The 14,987-nt window shown below is 37.1% G+C and overlaps 1 protein-coding gene across 15 annotated transcripts in view; it reads right to left on the bottom strand.

The window, feature by feature from the left end:
• Positions 1 to 14,987, bottom strand: part of VWA3B (von Willebrand factor A domain containing 3B) — a 72,607-nt gene that overhangs the window by 28,511 nt on the left and 29,109 nt on the right. For all 15 annotated transcript variants that reach the window (XM_088159962.1, XM_088159963.1, XM_088159960.1 and 12 more), the window contains 4 exons: positions 14,224 to 14,362; positions 12,679 to 12,810; positions 1,466 to 1,564; positions 308 to 490 (listed from right to left, as the gene is read on the bottom strand). In XM_088159962.1, coding sequence (XP_088016088.1) covers positions 308 to 490; positions 1,466 to 1,564; positions 12,679 to 12,810; positions 14,224 to 14,362 — 553 coding nt within the window. The remainder of the gene's footprint in view (positions 1 to 307; positions 491 to 1,465; positions 1,565 to 12,678; positions 12,811 to 14,223; positions 14,363 to 14,987) is intronic.

Consider the following 14,987-nt stretch of genomic DNA (forward strand, 5'->3'; position numbering starts at 1 on the left):
TGGTCTACATGTACCTTTAGGTTTTAGTTTTCAAGTGGAAGGGCATCAGGAAAGGGAGAATGTGTTTGCAACTACAGGACCACAAATGCAGTGTACAAATGCATTAGATTTAACATTTTTTGTTGTGGTCTAGAAAAAATTCACAAACAAAATAATCATATTATTGTTTACATATCACATCAAATCTGACTAGGATTAACCCCCTCTTTTTTAGTAATCTATTGTAATATGAAATCACAATAATGCAAGTCACGTAGCTCTTAAAAGTAGCATGAAGAAATAAATATATTTATTTTCAGATACTCACAACAATAAACTCTGTAGTATCAAGGTCACTCCAATAAACGTTGTAATAATGAAACTGTCCCTCTGTTATAGTAGATAGTTCATATAAAAATTTATTGGCTTCTATATCATCACAGTTGAAGGATATAGTATGGATGGGAATTTTACAGTGAAGTTGGACTTCAGCCAAAATTATCTGAGGGGGCTGAAAATCAAAAATCCCTTATGTTAAACATGTGGCATCTAGAAACATATTTATCAAAACACGGAGAATTTGTAAAAATTTAATCAGTAGTTCTGTTGCTCAGAGATGGATATAGATCAGTTAAAAGCATCCACTTTATACAGATTGCTATTTCAATTAGAAATCAGTAAATGAGTTAATTTAAAACTGATTTTGAAAGACTGATAAATGCATTAAGGCACATGATGTAAATTGTAATGTAATCAGTACTCTTTGTTTCTGAAGTTTTAAAAGAAATTACTTACATTTAGGAAATTAAAACACTACATTAGTGTTTAGTATCACTGGATATATAAAAATATTTTTGGAAGTATACGAGTGTGAATCTTTTTAAGAAACCAAATTAGTTCAAAAAAAAGTTGATTCAATACCAGGAAACAAAGTAGAGGTTGAGAAAATAGAAAAGCTAGTTTCCTCCTTCCATAAAGAAATAAAAATTAGGTGAAAAAGTAGATCTACCATCTCCAAAAATGATGAAGGATCTGGTAGAAAAAAATTATTGACTCAGTTCTCTAAATTCTGATAACATTTCAGTTTTTCAAAATACTCAAAAATCTTGACAAATTAAACAATGTTTGCAATATAATTGTTGTGTTGGTTGAACTTCAACAGTTAAAGGCAACATTGGCCATTTCCTTTCTTTAACTGTTAAAAAGGTATAAAAGACGTTATTAACAAGGTAAAAAGAAATTACTTATTCACTAATTTTGAACTTAATAAAATATTAAAAATAAGAATATTAATAAGTGTACACGAAGCCAAATTATTCTTTGGTAAAACATTAATTTATGCTCTTAGCTAGAAAAACTGTGAAACAATGCCAATAAACATCCAAGAGACTCCACAAGACTCAGCACTGCAGGTGTGACATTCATCTCATAATTCTAACTGGTGACACCTCTTTTCTGCATTTTCTGTTTTCTCATTTTGAAATACCTGGTCAGGTCTCCCATCAGTCAAGAGATAAATAGCTTGAGTTTCAGTATCAGCAAGAGCAATCTGGAGAGCTTTGAGTGTGTTTGTGGAACTTCCAACCTAAGAAACCAAAGAGAAAAAGACAAAGAAACAGCTATAAATACTAACAGTTCTTCACCTCTGTTTTTAAATTCATAATGACAGTGTACTGATTCAAGGGATAATACAGAACCAAAATGACTAAAAATGGTGAAAACATTTATGTCATATAGCTAACAAAAGCTAAGCAAGTGTCAAAGTAACATAAACCGGTACCAGATTGGTATTCAGTGCTTATGCAAACACAGAGAAGCAAAATGCTGGCAGCAGCAATCTGAGTTGTACAAGAAAAAGCAATCACTGAAAGACTATAAACAGATAGGAAGATGTAAGACAGAAGATGGATTGTCTTCATTTTTACCACTGATGCTCCTGCTTGCTAACTCATCACACTCCCTTGAAACACATATTTTACTTAACCAAACAGTTCAAAAATTGCTCAAAAGGGTAACACAATTTTATTTCTCCAAAACTGGTAAAGGAGTTCCTGGTTTTCCAAACATATTTTTCCTGAGTCTCTCCCATCCACCCTCTTCACACATTAATGTAAGTATTGTGATAAATGTGATTCGTGCTAATTAAGTTGTAACTATATTAACAAAATTGTATTTAGATCAATAGAAGACGATTGTTACAGAGTGAGAAGGGGGAGATGGGTGAGACAGGATAAAAGACATCTTACAGATGTTGGGAGTCGAAGAAGGAGGTTGGAAGAAAGTCAGATAAGAATAGTCGAAGGACGAAGGTCTGATAAGCGGCATCTAGAAATACAGCTTCAACCTTGAAGCTGTCAAAAATGGAATGATCACAAGCATGGGACTTAATTAAAGTCATGTTATGGAAAACATCTGCTCAGTCACACAGGGCGCCTGCGCTACCTGCAGGTCACACCTCGGTCACTGATGATGATGATGGGCCTTCACCGGAAATAAGACCCTCAAAAGGATAAGAGACCCCCTAACCCATTAGTAGAGTATGCGCCGTGCAGTATAGTTACGTAGATCTTAGGAATAGAAACTAGGAGGAGCTTTCTAGAAACTTCTGTAGCCTACAGTATATAAGTGGGATTGTTAGCCTGGATGCTTTGATACGTGAGGAATGGCGAGCCACTCCCCGTATCCCCGGTCGGAGGGGGGCCCCTCCCCGGTCGGTTTTGCTTATGCTTTATACGAACCTCAATTATACTAAATTACTTACTGCCAAATTTTGTATATTTTTAAATATATGCACTTTGATTGTTTCATCTCCAATACTTTAATTGTCATCTCCAATACTTTGATTGTATTCATTTTGTTACTATTAAAAACTTACTATTAAATTTAATCTTGTTGCTTGATAAATTGAGAAAAATAGAAAATCATTCATAACAATTTGGTGCCGAAACCCGGGAACTCCAGTCCAAGTGAAGAGTGGCTAGTTTTGGGAAGGAGCTCCCCACCAATTGTTAAGGTGGTCCCAAGGCTAGACCAGGCTCTCTTGGAAAAGGAGTTCCAAATTAAAATAAAGCATAAGCAAAAGAAGCTAGCTACAAGGAGGCGCGCCAGAAGAAGAAGGCTCCCGTGAGAACGCCGGCAGAAAGGGAAAGGTGCCCGTAAAACGTCTTGTGCACAAGAACCCTGTGCGAAAATGGGCTGTGTGAGTACCATGGGGTTGGGTAAAGGGGGCGGCTGTGTGCTTGTGTGTGAGTGAGGAATGTCTGAAAGGGGAGAGCGAGTGAATACCCCGGGAGGGACTGGGAGGGAAAGTCCCAGCCCGAGAACTCACGAGAAAAGTCTTTGAGAAGGGAGCTGATGCTCGAAAGAAGTGATTTAAGAAGGGAGTAAATGAACCAGGTTCAACTATCTGTTGGGAGGATAATAGATGGAAGATTCAGTACGTGATTAAGAAAGAATTGTGGAAAATAGTCAGAAAGAGAGGTTGGGGAGAGAATAAAAGGAAAAGAAGGAATTAGGTAGGAAACAAGTGTTTGGCAAAAGAAGTGAGATTGGTATATTAAGCGAAGGAGTTGAACTGCAGAACGAATGAGAGAGAGCAAGGGAAATGTTGCCGCCAGAGATGGGTCAGAGGAAAAGTAAAATCTCTGACCCAGGGGTTGTGAAGTGTGAGAAAAATTCACAAGAACCCAGTGTGCCTGGGAACCAAGAGGGGGTTCCCAGAAGGGGAGCGAGATTCCTCAGGACAGCCCCCTGAGGATAGTGTTACAATACTAAAGTATAAGGGAATCCCAAAGAGAAAAAGTAAGCAGAAAATTATACAGTACTGTATGTTTGAGTGGAGAAAAGAAAAGATTTGTGCAAATAATTTGTACTGGCCAGAGTTTAAATCATTTGAAGATTAGATTTGTCAGGTTTTAAATCTATATATGAGTTCAAAACAACGTTTTAATTAGGAAAAAAAGTGAATATGCTGCTTTGTGGCTTCCAAAAAGTGTGTGGGGGGTAAATTTATAGTTCAAAGGCAAGAAAAAGAAGGTTATTCGTTATACCCTTTGCAAACTAAAGGACGGGCAGCAAGAAGGGGCTGGCTAAAGCCATGGGAATCGTTAGATCACCTCCCACCCCCATACAGACAGCCTGTCCAGCCCTTGGTCCCCGATGCACCCCCTATTCAAGACGAGCCAGTAGCACACAGAACTAGAGGCAGAAGGGAACAAGAGGAAGAAAGTGACAAAGAGGACGAGGAAGTAGGAAGGGAAGATAGATTATACCCTCTTAGAGAGGTTCCAATGGCAAATCTGGCCCCAGGACAGGGACCTATTGGTTACGTGAGTGTTCCCCTGAATACTAGGGACGTTAGGAAATTTAAGAAAGAGATGGGCAGGATGCCAGAAGATCATATTGAGGTAGCAAAGAAACTAGATCAGTTATTAAGACTGAATATTTACACCTGAGTGGAATTGCAGTCTATTTTAGAAATCTTGTTTACAGTGGAAGAGAAAAATTATTAGATAGTCAGGAATAGAGGCTTAGAATAGAGATCATTAGAAGCCAAACCAAAGAGATCAGAAATGGCCTATGGCAGATCCAAATTGTAATAATCAGGAGGTAGAACATAGGCAAAATATGAGAGATTTCAAGTAAATGATTATCCAAGGTATTCAAGAAGCAATGCCCAGAGGACAAAATATAGGGAAATCTCTGAGTGAGCACCAAGGGAAAGATGAATGCCTGGCAGAATGGTTAAAGAGACTAAAAAGAAAAGGATTTGCAGTTATACTCAAGCATAGACCCCGATACACCAGCAGGGCAGGTCCTTTTGAAAACACAATTTGTAGCTAAGTCTTAGTGGGGGGACATCAGGAAAAAGTTAGAAAAATTGAAAAATTAGCAGGATAGGAGCTTCAGGAGTTGTTAAAGAAAGCACAATAAGCGTATGTTCGGAGAGATGAGGAAAAGAAAATTAAAGCCAGGATTCTAATAAAGCCAGCAATCCAAGAAATACAAACAGCCACAAACACAAAGAATTTATCAGGAAAAAAATATTAATTCAAGAAAACTAAGGGGGGGTCAGGAGCTCATTTATTTAATATGAACCAAAATACCAGAAGACCCCTTGATAAAGCTGAAAGTAGATTCTCAAAATGAAGAAATCATATTTTTAGTAGACACAAGGACTTTGTTTTAGTTTAAGGTAAATTTAGAAAGAAACTTTTGAATAGAATTTTTCTGAGAAACAAATTTAAGCAATCTTTTTTTAATTAGTTAAAGAAAAAAAATATTTCCTCAGAGAGAAGTGGAAAAAAATAACTATTTATTTAACAGGCAAAACACTTTTCAGTATAAAAATGAACAATATTAAACAACAAAACTTCTTATTGTTTCAAAAAGATGACAGATTCAAAAGAAGGTTTTTTTGTAAGTTGCAGCTTAACTTACTTAGTCTGGTATCAGTTCCTTCAGTACTGGGAAATGCCTTGGCCCAGGCCAGGCTAGGTGGGCTACGGTGTGAGCTTCCAGTGCTTTCTTGGGTTTTCAGTCCAGAGCAAATTTAAATAATTCAAGAAAAAAAAGAAGAAAAACACACTCCAGGGAATTTTTTACTTTAATTGGTTAAGAAAAAAAAAAAAAAAAAAAAAAAAAACACCTAACCAAAAAGCAAAAGAGAGTTCTCTCCCGCTGTCCACTGCAGACAACTAGGTCTGTGAGCAGGAATGCGGGGGAGTCAGTGTAGTTTCTGATAACTAATTCTGCACTTTTTCTCTCCTCTTTCACTCCTGGAATCAGTCTTAAAGCTGCAGAATTCAATATTCAACACCAACTGAACAGACTATTTAAAGATACAAGCATCATAAAATAAAAAGAAACAATTTGGCTGATAATAAAGCAGGGGGGAGCCCTAGGAAAAAACGGCAGTGTGAGTGTGGCTTTTCAGGAAGCAAAAGCACAGGGTGGGGCAACATGCTTTTCCTTGGCAGAAGTGGAGGCTGTGAAAAAGCTGGGGGTAACCCTGAAAAAAGGATGAATTTTTCTGCCCAATAGTAAAAGAGCGGTGCCAGGACTTTTGGCCCAACAGATCCCAGACAGCTCACATGGGGGGATTCACTGGGGCACGAGAGCACTTTGTGACCATTTTGTAAAATTTTATTAAAAAACAAATTACTCAAAAAAAAAATGTAATAAATCAAATGAAACTAAGGAGAGTACTGGGTGCCAAAAGCTACAGTCCATATAGAGTTAGCATAGAACCACTGTACTTTGGGACCAAGGGAGAATGTGATTTTTGTATGTGCAGTGAAAAAAATATTATTTTACTGCTGTTTGAAATACCAGTTTAAAGTTGTTTTAAAAGGTGCATTATCAAAGTCTGGACATCCTGAATTAACTGCCTGCTGCAACCTCATTGAACCTGAAGGCAGAACAGCGCTGATGAGAAAGAATCAGACACCTAGTTGATCAATGAAAACAGCCCAGGAGGATTGAAAAATTTCTCCAAAAGCCTCCAACAGTCAACATTAACTGATTTATTTGAAGAACTACCACTCAAGAGAAAGAGACTGGTAACACCTATTATTGAGGAGGCCCAAAAACAATTAGAACATTGGCAATGTCGTACTCATGGCTTAGAATGCCGCCCATGGATTTGTATTCTTTGCACTTGCTGTTTTTAATTCATGGTGGAGAGTAACTAGGGCAAAAGAAAAAGAGAGACAATTGCTTTGTTTCAGTTGTTCAGGGCGTATGCATGATCAGCTAACAACAGAAAGATTTTTTAGTGACTTCTATGGGAAACCATTAAGACATGAAAACGAGACCTTTTATGCCGCAATTCAACTAATAGAGAATCAGGACCAACTACTCCTTGCCATATTAACTTTTGTGCAGGCTAAAGAACAAGCAATCCAAAATATTATAAATCAGAGTATCATAACTGGCAATTGCTGTGGAGAAGAAGTCTATGTGCCACGTAGTAAATACGTCTCACCAGCAAATTGGCATCGCGAGTATATCTATTGGTGGAAAAGAAGGTTTAGAAAACCAAAAAGAAGAATTATTTAATTGAAATAGTGTAATTTTGTTGTGGTTGGCATATCTCCGGAGCTTTACTAAATTGGGGGAAAAAAAAAAAAAATTATTAGCTAATCAATCTAGGGAAAGAGATAAGGCAGTGCTGCAGAACTATAAATATTTTGTGCCATCTTTGGAACAGAAAAAGTTAAAATAGATCGTGTGAACCTTATGAGGCCAAGGGTACCAAAGAAAAAGAAATCCCAGGATGAAAACTTTGCTACCGAGAAGATGGATATCTCGGCCCTTGGCTGCAACCCAAGGGGCCTTGAGACAGGTAGAAAGTTAAAATTCCTGAGGATTCTTTTCATGGTGCTTACAATAATACCCCTAGCAGCTGGCCAGAACCGTAAGACTGCATGGAATGGAAAAGAACAGGCCATGCAGGAACAAATTACAAGACGACAAACCACTCAAGAAGCAGAAATAAAGACACGAACCCTTCCTGATCCCTGTGACAAATGCAATCAATCCATGTGGGTCAAGAATAAGATGGAATCAGTATTTGTGGCACACCCATATATTAGTGCAGCTTGTTATGATCATAACAGCTTCTTAGAAATTTGTGTAAAAAGTTCAAAATTGTATTGGGTGAGAAAAAATTTGGGATTCAGGGGACGAGCTCCTTACCCTAATGATAATCAACTCGGTCCTAGATACGAACATTTTTTGTGTTTTGAAAAGGATGAAAAAGGAAAAGGGTCAAAGAAAAAAACTAATTGGAAAACAAAAAGAAACAATGAAGGATAGGGAAATAATCAAAAAGAAAGAGTTAGAAGAACTGGATGAGCTGTATAAACAATTAAAACAGCACTATAGCGACTGGGATTTGCCAACTTCAAACAAAAATTTGTTTGTAGATCTGATGCAAGGAATTGCCACCGAATTAGGGTTATCTAAATGTTTTGTTTGTGGAGGACTTAGGATGGCTGAAAGATGGCCATGGAGAGGTGAGGGTTTGGCTCCAGAACAATTTTTAAAATGGAATCATACACAAATTTCTAAGACCCTAAGACGGCCTGAAGGCTGGGTCCTGAGTCATCAAGTCATTGGAACAGTTTGTATAACTCGGGAAGGGAGAAAATACACTGAAGTGGTAGGATATACTCCTTGCCTATCTACTTTAGTAGTAAATTCAGACAATAACACAAAGACCTGGCGACCCAAGAGTCCTACTGGATATTGGGGAATAGCAAAAGAAATGAATTGCGAGTGGAATAATCAAACTAATTTGTGCTGGCATAACAGTTCTGGAGCTAACCCCTACCAATCCATAAAAGACTTGAAATCTTATTGGGAACAACCAGAAAATACAAAAGAAAGATGGAAAGCCCCTGATGGAATATATTGGATTTGTGGGCAACGAGCATAGTGAACTACCCCGAAAATGGGAGGGAACTTGTACCTTAGGGATTATACGACCCTCCTTCTTTGTCAGACCAAGGTCTAAGGGCGATGTACTAGGAACACCACTTTATGAAACCTTAGAAAGAAAAAAAAAAGAGAATTAAATCTCGACTTTCCGATGGCGGAAGGAAACCAAAAATGGAAAGATGAAGAATGGCCTGCAGAAAGAATTATAGCATACTATGAACCTGCTACTTGGGCTCAGGATGGGTCTTGGGGATATAGAACTCCAATTTACCTATTAAACCGGTTGATAAGGCTCCAGGCCGTAGTAGAAGTCGTCTCAAACCACACAGCAGACGCTTTAAAGTTGTTGGCCAAACAGCATTCACAAATGCGAGCATTTGTATATCAAAACAGAATTGCCCTAGACTACCTGTTGGCAGAAGAAGGAGGAGTTTGTGGGAGGTTTAATGAATCTGAGTGTTGTGTGGAAATGGATGACCACAGGGAAGCCATCACCAAACTTGCTGGCGAAAAAGTGGCACATGTACCAGTTCAAAAATGGAATTCTATCCTGAAAGCTGACTGGTGGAATAATCTTTTTGAGGGTGTGTGGTGGAAAAAATTAGGATTCATGCTATTGTGTTCTGTTTTAAGTCTATTGTTTCTGCCTTGCATGATACCATGTCTAATCAGACTAATACACTCAGTAATTCAAGGAATGCAACTTACAGCCATACCTATAGATCCAGAATTAACAACAAAAGGAAAAATAAACTCCTTGATGGTAATGAAAGCACAATCCACGTGCACTCGAAGAAGAAAAATCGAGAAAATAGTGACTGAATGCAAAGAGAATACCCTGGCATGAGAAATGTTAACCAAATTTGAGAAAAAGTGTGAAGAGCTAGATGCCACATGAAAAATGTTAAAAAAATTAAAAGCTAGTATAAAGAAACATAGACAATACAAAGTAGCAACTTTTTAGAGCACGAATCAATATAATCAAAAAGAGAAATGGGGGAATTGTGATAAATGTGATTCGTGCTAATTAAGTTGTAACTATATTAACAAAATTGTATTTAGATCAATAGAAGACGATTGTTACAGAGTGAGAAGGGGGAGATGGGTGAGACAGGATAAAAGACATCTTACAGATGTTGGGAGTCGAAGAAGGAGGTTGGAAGAAAGTCAGATAAGAATAGTCGAAGGACGAAGGTCTGATAAGCGGCATCTAGAAATACAGCTTCAACCTTGAAGCTGTCAAAAATGGAATGATCACAAGCATGGGACTTAATTAAAGTCATGTTATGGAAAACATCTGCTCAGTCACACAGGGCGCCTGCGCTACCTGCAGGTCACACCTCGGTCACTGATGGTGATGATGGGCCTTCACCGGAAATAAGACCCTCAAAAGGATAAGAGACCCCCTAACCCATTAGTAGAGTATGCGCCGTGCAGTATAGTTACGTAGATCTTAGGAATAGAAACTAGGAGGAGCTTTCTAGAAACTTCTGTAGCCTACAGTATATAAGTGGGATTGTTAGCCTGGATGCTTTGATACGTGAGGAATGGCGAGCCACTCCCCGTATCCCCGGTCGGAGGGGGGCCCCTCCCCGGTCGGTTTTGCTTATGCTTTATACGAACCTCAATTATACTAAATTACTTACTGCCAAATTTTGTATATTTTTAAATATATGCACTTTGATTGTTTCATCTCCAATACTTTAATTGTCATCTCCAATACTTTGATTGTATTCATTTTGTTACTATTAAAAACTTACTATTAAATTTAATCTTGTTGCTTGATAAATTGAGAAAAATAGAAAATCATTCATAACAGTATCATTTATATTTTAGCACAGAAAAGTTAGCTATAGCAACAAAACATGCCGAGCAAACCACTGCTGTGCTCACTAAAAATTTCCATTGGAGTAATACTAGCACTTTTCCTATGTCATTCACATACTTAGTGATCATGATCTGTCCTTTTTACACTAAATTCAATGAAATGCACTTAATGGCTTAGGAAGCTAAGTCCTACATCTTATGTCTTCAACTGTCCACCTTTCAAACATTGTGTACAAAACCTTCTAAACTAAAGGTACATGTAAGGTTTACCAGTATGAAACACTATTTTATCAAGTCTTAGTCTTTTAATGGAACCAAAGCAAAACCAAAGCAAAACCAAAGCAAAAAGAGAAGATTCTGTTTGTATGCTTGTATAACACCTGAGTACTGCTCTGGAGGACAGTGAAGATTATACTGGTGTAAGAAGAGATTCAGGATCCACGTATTTAATGCTTTACAGAAGATAACTGTAAATATCTAACATTGACCCATACATGCAAAAATATGCTGAGATAGCATTCTTTCTTCAGTCCTATGAACTGTGTTAAAATTTTTTCCAGTCTTCCCACCAGCAATCCATTCTATTAAAAAGGGCAAAGGAAATCAGGTGAAATGGAATAGAAGGTACATTCTGAGAGTTACTCTGTATAGCTACAAAAGAGTGTATAGGCCAGGCTACGTGATAGCTCATCTACTTAATTATCTTATTTTTTAATTCACAAGCAATCCTTACCAGTACCCACTCATAAGAAATAACCAGCCTAAGCTGTTAAATTTATCTAATACTCCTGATGTTTTAGAAATTATAAAGTTTTTGACACATGGCTCATTATCATGTGTAAATTGGCTGAACTGATTTTAAACAAAACAGCTTCTTTCACTTCTTTTCACATCATGGGAACATAGGGTGGATGCTGATGATGTGCAGAAAATAACCCTGTACCTTATGGTAAAAGCTGTTCATTTTAGGTTTCTCAATTGCTACTGTTACAAATAAATACCAGTTTTATCAGTGTTTAAACAACAATGACATATTTCAACTATATGACAGTACTACCACTAAAATTTTAAATGTTATCACATCTAAAGAATTTTTAGGGAGCAGTTAGTTACTGTTTATAGCTCAGCTTCCTTATTCATAATCTTGGGACCAAAGAGCATAAAATGGGATCAAAGGATCTACTCTGAATAATATCCCAGAGCAACCCTCTGTTCATTTCAGCTTCACTGTAAAGCCAGCTTTTTGATCTCAGATTTATGCGTGCAGTGCTTAAGAGGCTACAAGGTCAGCAGCAGATGTCATCCATCCCTGAAAGAATTTAGACTGTTCTTGTGCCTTCCTATTCCATTTTAGATATCTAGATCTGAACTTAGAATGAAATTTATAATCAAAAATTCACACTTTTATGAATGATTGAAAAGGCCATTCACCAATGCACATACCAGACGGTATCAAAATATGGTAGTTCAAAGTATTATTGAACTTGCATGATGCTGTATAACATACACTACTTAAACAGAGCCAAGTTTTCAAGCCTCAAGGAGGGCAGCAAAATAATTCTAAATAATCTCAGCTAAAAATGTTCAGATACTCAGGGAGGCCACACTAATATTTCTTCTTCTCTGTCTATTGGTCTGTGTTTTCTGAGAATACCAAGTTATTGATCTTGCTTTGTAGTCTCAGAGGTACTATGTAGCTTACCCAATTCCCTCATCCCCAGGAATTTCATATGAAGTCTGAGGAAGAGCTGTCATAATGCTGAGGAGTTTTATTACATTAACATGGGGGTTTGTACTAGAAAATATGTGGGATGTATTTATACCTTTGCATGACTGATTTTTAGTCCTGTATTCATAACATTGCTGCCCACATCTTACACATTAAAGGTCCTAAAGCTTAAAGTGTCAGAAAGAGAATACTGAGTAGATAGATGTTTGGTCTGAGTATGTTTGTTCTTATGTTTCTATGGCACATGAAGTTAGCTTTCTATCCATCAAAAGGGCCTAGAAATGCTTCTCCCGTTTGCTGGCTTTGGTCTCCTGTACCACCTCTGAGCTTTAAGTTAGCCAGCAACATCTCTCATCCATGCAGCAGCCCTGCAGCAAGAATGACAAATTAAAACACAGGGTATAGCAATGATATGATTCCTACAGAATTCAAATTTGCCAGTGCTGGCATTGTGGCTATTAAACATAGCAGGCTGCAAGTTGAATTAATATGATTTTTATAAACAGATCCATTGCTAAAGGATTATTACACCTGACAAACACATTGTATTCAGATCTACTTTATTTTATCCATCATCTATATTGTCAGCTTTCTCAAGTCAAATACTTAGTCTATGCAAAATCACTCCAGCCATTAAGAAAGTGGAGAAACATACACAACTTTGAACAAACACCCTTTGTAATAATTAGTTGCCATACTACCTCAAGCCCTTTTATCCAAAGCCAAGCGTCTTGCAAATTTTCCTCATTAACTTCAGCAAGCTTCTCTTGCCATGCCACTGCTTGGGCACTAAATTTCACAAAGTTAAATCTCTTCTTGTGCCTCAGTTGTTCCTGCAAGAGACAGCATCTGAATTTTACCTACTATATTACCTAAAAGAAAGAATACTGAAATACTGAGTAATATCAATAATTTTAATTATTATATAGTTAATTATATTATTACAATAAATTATTATAACATATATAATAAAAGTTATGGTGTACAGAGAGACATACAAAACCAGAGAAAATTATTGCTTGCAATTATTAAGATAGCTTGAAATTCCCAAAGTAAGTCTCCATATACTCATGTTTCTCAAACAATTTAAACAGCAAATGTGTAGGAGGGCATGAAAGACAGAGATGAAACTGGATATGACCAGTGGTGTAAGAAAAGGATTATCACTGCTTACCACAGGAAATTGAAATCAGAAAGAAAGATATCACTTAAAGGAGGAGAACAAGAATCATATAAAGAGCACTGGCAGGGGGAACTAGGGCAGCAGGAGAAAATCAAGAATTTGATGAAGCTGCTTTTGCACAGAAGTTATAAGTCAGGGAAGATTTGTGCAAGTAAGTACAAACATTCAGAGACTGAAGTCTTTGCCTCCCTTTCATCACAATTTTTATGCAGCTTCCTGTGAAACCTTCTGGCACAGTATCTAATATATTTCTAGTGATGATCTGCTTAGAGGACCACAAGAAATTATGTCCTGTGACTTGAGCACTTTGCTCAAAAGCCTGTCACAGTTTTAATTTTTTTAGTCCTACCAATGATTGCTATCGTGGCCAGACTGAATTTTCATCTCAGCTATTTATTTTAGGACTAAAGAAATTTAAGATTAATCATGTATCTGAAATATTAATGTAAGCTTAGGTGATATCATTGTAGACTTCTAAAACTAGACAAGACAAATCCTGTCTTAGGTGTGTCTCCCAGTACTCTCAGCTTTTGTGGTACTCCTGCACTTTGCCAGTCCCTTTGCAAAGTTCTGAGTCACTGTAAGATGCAAGGAAGTTCAAAACGTTCTACACCCTCTATTGTAGAAGTATGAAAGTGAATCTAGAACACGCATTACAAATCAGAACAAGCCAATGGAATTGGATGACACTGCTTAAAAGTAAAAATGAAAATGCAATGTTTCATTGCATTGCTTGTTTTTGGTTTGGAATTTTTTTTGGTTTTTTGTTTGCTTGTTTTTCTATTTTTTAGAAGGCAGGTGGCTTGAGAGAAAGAACTACTTAAGCCTTTTCAATGTTTAATATTTTCTCTATTTTTTTTCAAATAGTTGTATAAATGAGGGGGAAATAGAAATTCTTAACTGAAAAAATGAGCACATGAAGAAAAATCTGAATATTTTTATGAAGCTGCTGTTTTTAAAAAACTTTTAAAAAATTAAACAAAAAGTACAGTAACAACCATCCAGAAAATATCAGTTGACTCTAAAATGCTCCTCAGCCTTCAGAGTCATCCCTTTATCATACCTGCATTAGCTGAAATATTTTTTCCTTCACCAGTGGCAGCTTGTTTTTCATAGACTGGGATGTATCAATAAGAATATAGATATCATCTTCAAACACATTCCCAAAAAGCCCTCTGCTTCCTTGTTGAAGCCACTTTATTCTGGGGGAGGGAAAAGAATATCAAAACCTGTTCTGTAACATCTTTGGAGCTCTGTGTATCAGAATCTGAAAGGTAGGACCTTTTTGTCACTGCTGTATTTCTCATTCTTTTTTCCTAAACACCATTAGTAACTACTGTCAGAAGCCCTTGATGAATCAGTCCCCTCTCCCTGCATAACATCACAAGATATTTTTAGTTGGTTATTTCAATAGAAATCTGGAGACAGACAAAAAATAAAGACAAAATAATGCAGCACCTTTATGAAGGCAGTTAACAGGTACTTTGGGCTGGGAAATCCAATGTGGAAGGAACTATAACTACAGTCTCTATTTTCCAGACTCATCCCAGTAAATCATTCAAACCTATACTACTATGCCTCCCTTCTCAGGAAACCACTTGAGAACCTCTTCTCAAGCACTTAAGCTCTTCTCAAGGAACTTGAGCACTTCGAAGAGTCTTAATATAACACAGATGCTTCAACAGTTTGTGGACCTTGAGCCTTAAATACAGTTAGATTTACATTTTAAGCAGGACTGGAGTGTGCCCGCCAGTTAAAAACATGCATACATACTGCTCTGCACAAGAACATTTCCTCAGTAATGGCTGCAGAAAGTCCAAATCTGAT

Source organism: Sturnus vulgaris, chromosome 2 (assembly GCF_052056855.1).
Source record: "Sturnus vulgaris isolate bStuVul1 chromosome 2, bStuVul1.hap1, whole genome shotgun sequence".
In the NCBI taxonomy this organism is placed as follows: domain Eukaryota; kingdom Metazoa; phylum Chordata; class Aves; order Passeriformes; family Sturnidae; genus Sturnus; species Sturnus vulgaris.